This window comes from Zea mays, chromosome 7, assembly GCF_902167145.1.
Source record: "Zea mays cultivar B73 chromosome 7, Zm-B73-REFERENCE-NAM-5.0, whole genome shotgun sequence".
Taxonomy (NCBI): Eukaryota; Viridiplantae; Streptophyta; class Magnoliopsida; order Poales; family Poaceae; genus Zea; species Zea mays.
Window position 1 is genome coordinate 41,283,728 of NC_050102.1, and position 6,634 is coordinate 41,290,361.

General features: G+C 43.1%; 1 protein-coding gene across 1 annotated transcript; it reads right to left on the reverse strand.

Annotated features, from left to right (window-relative positions):
- Positions 1–802: 802 nt before the first annotated feature.
- Positions 803–1,914, reverse strand: LOC103633843 (probable potassium transporter 2). The gene is made up of 3 exons (XM_020541526.2): positions 1,651–1,914; positions 1,155–1,403; positions 803–1,038 (listed from the first exon to the last, which is right to left on the reverse strand). The coding sequence occupies exons 1-3, from the start codon at positions 1,745–1,747 to the stop codon at positions 965–967; spliced, it is 420 nt and encodes a 139-aa protein (XP_020397115.2). The 5' UTR covers positions 1,748–1,914; the 3' UTR covers positions 803–964.
- Positions 1,915–6,634: the final 4,720 nt, after the last annotated feature.

The following is a 6,634-nucleotide window of genomic DNA, read 5'->3' on the forward strand; positions in this document are numbered from 1 at the left end:
CGTTGCGATAGAAGTAAAAAATTTATATGAAATATTGATACTGAACGACAAACATCACTATAATATGCAAAATCCATGTGGAAAACATTATAAATATCACACAAATTATTTCTAAAAAGTTAATTTAGAATTTTTAATTACAGACAAATGTGTCGACAACCGTACACTAATCAGCTAATCCTTTTTAGCGATATCGATAAGTCTCTGTTGTATGTTTGCAGGGATGACATATCGGCACGAATTGTCCTCATAACTTAACAGATCAATCACAAAATTACTTCGAAGAATCTTTGCATCCTATAGACAAAGACATAAGAGAAGAAAACGTCAATTGTATTATATGACCGGAATGTATATTTTGAACATAAAACGAACGTACTACACTCACCCTAACAAATTCCATTCGTCTGTCATTCCCCTACATAGTCATAGCTTGTAGAACGAGGTAGCTGGTATTAAGCCTATAGAATAATGTTTGGCCAACTATGTTTTATACAATGATTATCATAGAACAAATTTAAACTGCTGAGAAGGTGTTACGAAGAAAATACCATCTTAAGTCAATTGGAACACCAGTCCGAATTGTATGTTCCCACTTAAAAATATCCTCCGCCCATCCAGAATGTTTCTTGTTGTAAGCAACCTTATATTTCTTTAAGGCCATGATAATCGCTTCCGCGAACCTCTTGTATGGCATGTGTTTACACCAATCTTGAGTTAGTGTAAAGTCGATATTAGTCACATTGTTGTACATGCCCTTAATTCTAAAACAAATTTATATAGTTCTATGATAATAATTCTAAAATGCATAGTTCTGTGATAATTTTGAGAACCCAAATATAGCTCTTTGAAATTTCTTCTACTATTTATTAAACAAATTTACAAATTGACATAAATTGCAACTGCTGGTACTCCCACAAAAACCAGGTGTGTTTTCAATATTTTTGCATCAAGAGTTATGAGTTCACAGAGATGATTTGTACTTACTATGATTTAAACCAATAGCTCGAACTTGTAATCCAGACATAGATGAGAGGACTGCAAGAAAAGAACAAGCAGAATGAAGCATGATAAAAATATATAGAAAAGGTTGATAACTGCAATTTTGCTCAACATAAGAGGAAATCAAATAGATTATTGTGGTAAGTATCCACCTGAGATTGCTGGGGTGAGGACACCATCACCAATCACCATGCTAGCGCCACAAAGAACTATGAGAAGAAGCACAACTCTCATTTTTTTGTGCTTCTCCAGAAATCTTCTTAACCAAGGTGAAGATCCATTGCGAGGTGCAAACCCATTTCTGTAGTATGAAGATAGTTCCTCATCGGCTGCTTGTTGATTTGGCAGCAAGCTGAGTTTTGTATGCCTGCAAAGAAGCGAATAGAGAGCAAATGGTCTGCCTACAAAAGTGTAGGCATCCCTTAGTCATTTGTAAGCTACAAGTGCCAAGATAGTCCTTCTTTCAGAAGATACATTAAGGGATATTATTCATTTAATATAAGATTTATTAGGACGATAAACAATATAGCCTTAATTTTCTTGTATATCGTTGCTAGCCGATATACATGCTGGATTACAACAAACTAATCCCACTCCATCCAGGCACATGAAAAGACAAGGGATGTTAAGAAACAGATTTATAGGCACCTTCCCCGTTATCATCAGCACTCAGCACAATAGTGACATACTTCAGCAAAGGAATCAGAGTGAAGGTACAGAAGATGAGGGAAAGCACACCGAACATTGTCTCCTCATCTTGGTACTAATTGAGCTTTCCAGAGAATGTGCTTTTATAAACGTAAAGATGTGATGTGCTTAGGTCACCGTAAACAACACCAAAGCTCTGGTAAGCCAAAAGCAATAGATTCATGTAGTACTGCCTCCGCTGAAATTGCAAGGCAGAACGACATCCGTTAGGAACCATGCTCCGCATATTCAAAGCAGCGCTCTAAAATAGTAGTAGCACAATGCTCGCTCTAAAGTAGTAGTAGCACAATGCTCGTTAATTACGACTGTTTATATATAACAACAACATGGTGATATAGAATATACGTCCATCTCTGCTTAACATTAGTGATCCCCGGTTAAAATCAAAACACATAAGATGGGCTCAAGTTTCAGCTTCTCGCTCCACCATTGTCGCCGCGACAGAATCGAAACATTTGAGTACTATGTCGTGTGCCCTTTAGATTGGAACCTAGGGGGAGGAATGAATCAGGTGAGACAGAGAGATCGATCTAATCCGCACTGGAATCCCCTAAATCCGACCCCCTGCAAGGACAACCCCGATCACGACGGGGGCACACGCACAGACCACTAGGGTGGGCGGGCATGGGCTGTTCGATGCCCACCCTGAGGTCGACCAACACCAACGTCTCCACCAACGACAGGCAAGGAGGAGGAGAGCGGAATCACGATAATGAGAGAATGAGAGATGGCCCCCTACCCGCAGCTGGTCGATGCCGGCGACGCCAGCCTCGGCGTCCATTAACTCGATCGGTGGCGCGAGGCATCTGTCCCGGCTGCGTCACGTCACGAGCCTCGCGGGCATGGTGGGGGCGGATACGTGGAGCAGCGGAGGAGGGGCCTAGGCTATGATGATTGATTCATTAATTCATTTGTTTGTCATTGTGCGGGGAGGAGTATGGAAGGGGCATGCTAGGATGGAAGGGAGGCAGGGGAGGAGGATGACGGTCGGGTTTGCCGGCGGGGATCACGGTCGGGGGGCGAGGGGAGGGGGTCACGGAGGCAGGGGTGGCGTGGAGGGGCAGAACCGTGCACCGTGTGGACACCTACACTACTGTCTTAAGACATAGTATAGATTCATTTATCATTGTGCGGGGAGGAGTATGGAAGGGGCGGGCTAGGATAAAAGGGAGGCGGGGGAGGATGACAGTGGGGTTTGCCGACGGGGATCACGGAGGCAAGGGCGGGCGTGGAGGGGCAGAACCGTGCACCGTGTGGACGCCTACACTACTGTCTTATGAAGTAGTATAGATATAGGATTGGAACTTAGATTGCATAACTCCTTTTGCAGTAGAGATAGCAAACATAGTCAAAACTTAGTTTACACAATCTAGTTAAGTTATTTGCATAGGTTTTGTTCTAGGGAATTTATTTGTGGCCTAGTTTAGATATATTTTTAGAAGTCCTAATTCACCCCCTCTTAGGCATCACCGTTTCCTACAGGTGTAAGGGCAAGCGCTAACACGTCATGCAAGCACAAGTCCAAGGGGGGTTTGACAAGGAGGCGCTCAAGTAGAAGTACCTCCATAAGGGCAAGACCACGACTCCAAAGACACTTCTTGTTCCTCGAACGACGAGGAGCTCGAGAGGCGGGTTGAGGACAAGCTCAACGGACTCTGCTTCTTCGTTGACACCGCAGGAGGCCTTTGCACTATGGCACTTGGTGAGGATGTGGTGGGTAGTAATGACAAGGACAACGACGACGACTCCACTTCTGAGGATGGAGGCCTGGAGAACACATGGCTCATGGATTCTAGCTATTCGCACCATATGATCGGAAGTTCTAGATGGTTCTCCAACCTCGACTTCGTGATTGCTAAGGAACACATCATATTCAATGATAATTCAAGAGGCAAGGTTGTCTCTTGCGGAACCGTACAGGTGAACGAGAGCTTTGTTCTTAAGGACATTACTTTGGTTTCCAATTTGCATTTTAATTTGCTCTCCATTTCGCAACTCCTTGAGGACGATTTTGAAGTGCGCTTTAAGAATGGTCTTTCTTGTGTTTTGGATGACAAGGGGATCTTGTTTGCCATATTTCCCCATTTGGACGAGTCTTTTGTGCTGATTTTTCTCAATCTTTTGGCTCTTCTCGATGTCTTGTGGCAGGATCTTAGATTTGGAAGTGACATAGGAGGTTAGGTCATTAGAGCTTTCATCTTTTGGCTTGATTGAGCTCACTTGACCGCATACAGGGATTGCCCAAATTGAAGTATGAGAAAGATTTTGTTTGTCACGCTTGTTGCCATGGAAAAATGGTTGATGCTTCTCAATCCGCGGTCACCAAAGTGGTGACCAAGCAACCCGATGAGTTGTTTCACATGGACACAATTGGTCTAGTTGGGCTTTACTCTTTTTTTGGGGGGAGTGGTGCGTTTTAGTGATTGTTGATGACTTTTCTTGCTACTCTTGGGTGTTCTTCATGGAGGTGAATAATGAAGCTTTCACTCATGCTCGAGACTTCATTCTTTGGTTGCAAAATGACTTTCCCAAGAATGCCATTAGAGAGATTCGCAGTGACAATGGCACACCATTATAAGAACACTCTATTAGAAATATGCCATAGAGATAAGAATGCCATTAGAGAGATTCCCAAGAATATATTGCTTAATTGAATATCCATGAAAGGCGCCTTGTATTGATTATCAATTATATGAATTGTTTGTGAGATTCTTTACTTGTATGTTTATTCTAAAAGGTGTCCCTAGTCAGAGTCTATGACTAGCACATATATTAGTTGATGACTATGTTTCACAAGTCATAGTTATAAAGATGTCAAACTAATAATGTGAGCGTATGTATGACATGAGGCTGAACCGACCCAATGTGAGATTTCGTAAAATAGTTATTTTTTGCAACATGTACATTGTGTCCTTAGACCTGAGATTGTCGCATGTTCTTAAGATGTGAACTGGCCTACATAGGGACTATCAACGCTACTCCATAACTGGTAGTTATAAAGGTAGTTTTTGGTTTATCAGAAAACATGTTGTGAGACATGATCAGACAAGATGGGAGAGATATTTCTAGGCCCCTCGAGTGATTGAATCAAAAAATGCATGGTCATGCGAGGGTTAAGGGTTAACTTATGAAAATATTCCAAATCACAGTATCAAGAAAGAGAGGTTAGCTTAGAGGCAGACCAAATATCGTGAGATAAAGGGAACAACATGCACGTAACGTTGTGATGGTTCGTCTGATATGATCTTTATGTATACATAGGAGTTGGCATGTCTTACTAGAGGCCATTGTCAATTATTGGGATAAATAAGAGTACTCAGGCCATATATTTGTATACGTCAATCTATAGGATCACACACTTAAGGGGAAGAAATCCTAACTTGGATAGGATCCGAATTAGACTGGATTTAGGGTTGCTGATGGGCCTCGAAGTCAGAAGCCCACTAGTACACCTGTATAATGTAGGGTGGAGGTGTGGTTAGGGTTAACCTAATTTACCCACCTGCACACCAACTATCGCGCCCCTCTCACCCTTGCCACGTCGCCGTCACAAATCTAGCAGTTCGGTACACGTCCCTTCCTCCCTGTACATGTGGATACCTTGGAGATCCCGCATCTGGAGCACTAGGATGAACCATTGAAAGGTAAATGTGCCCTTGGGCCAGTTGTTTTGGTGATAAAATGCTCAGCACATTACTGAACCAACCCTTCTCATATGAGCATGAGCACATGTGTCTAGAAAGAAAACTAAGGAAAAGCACTTTTGGGCTTGAAAATGGGCACATTGCAAACCTCTATGGATCAAAGTGATAAAGATATGTTTCGAGCACTTAGTCAATTGTTTTAGGTGCTGATCATGTTTGTCTAAGTGCTAGGGATCATCTAAAGTCAAGACAAAAGAAGTAAAAGGAAGTTGGTATGAAAAGGAAGAAGATGGGCTGGTCTGGGCAGCACTAGACAGTCTCGTGTGCACCGGACAGTCCGAAGACTGTACGGCCGAACTGTCATCTCTTGGGCTCGGCCAAGTCCTGCTAGCTATAAATCATCGAATGGTCTGGTGCCACCCACCGGACAGTTCGTGTGAGGACAGCCAACGATTATCAGCCACGTCAGCCAACTTCAATGGTCAGATGGAGCACCGAACAGTCCCGTGCCCCCCCCCCACCGGAGAGTTTGGTGCCCGTCTGAGATGAAAAATGACCAATCAGGGATCCTCGACTGTTGTACTATGCACTGTCTGGTGCACCACTGAATAGTACGGTGCACCCACAGACAGGGAAGGCTAGGAGCTTCCAAATGAAGCTCCTACGGCTCCTAGGTTCCTTAGGGCTATAAAAGGACCTCCTAGACACCATGGAGCTGTACCTCAAGCATCACAAGAGCATACTACAACTCCAAGACTTTGCGACCACACTTTTGATTTGTTAGAGAGAGATTTGAGCGTGTTTTTGAGCTGTGACTCTATCGTTTTGATTCGTGCACTCTCTATTGGGGGCTTTCATCTTCCGAAGGTCCTCAAAAACATGACTAACAATGTACTTACAATATAATATTGATTATCAGAGGGAGCTTCAATTCATGATTGGAGTGTTCTCCTTCGCTGAAGATCTTCGAGACAAAGGCATAGCCCGGAAGTGACGACAATGAACGACTGAAGCTATAACCAAAGTGAAACAACTTTGGCTTAAAGTGATGCCAAAGATCAAACATGGAGCCGAGCCGAAGAGGAAAAGACTAGCTAGTCCCTAATGATTTATGTTACAGTTATGAATAAATGTTAAGGTCATAGATGTACTTTTACCCGGGCTGTGTTCCGTGCCTATAAATAGGCGAACAGGGTCACCGTACTGTTCACGCTAGATTGTAATTGCCCTCGCGTCAACACCTTCGAACAAGCCGAAGGTATCATTGTGATGTAAATTCT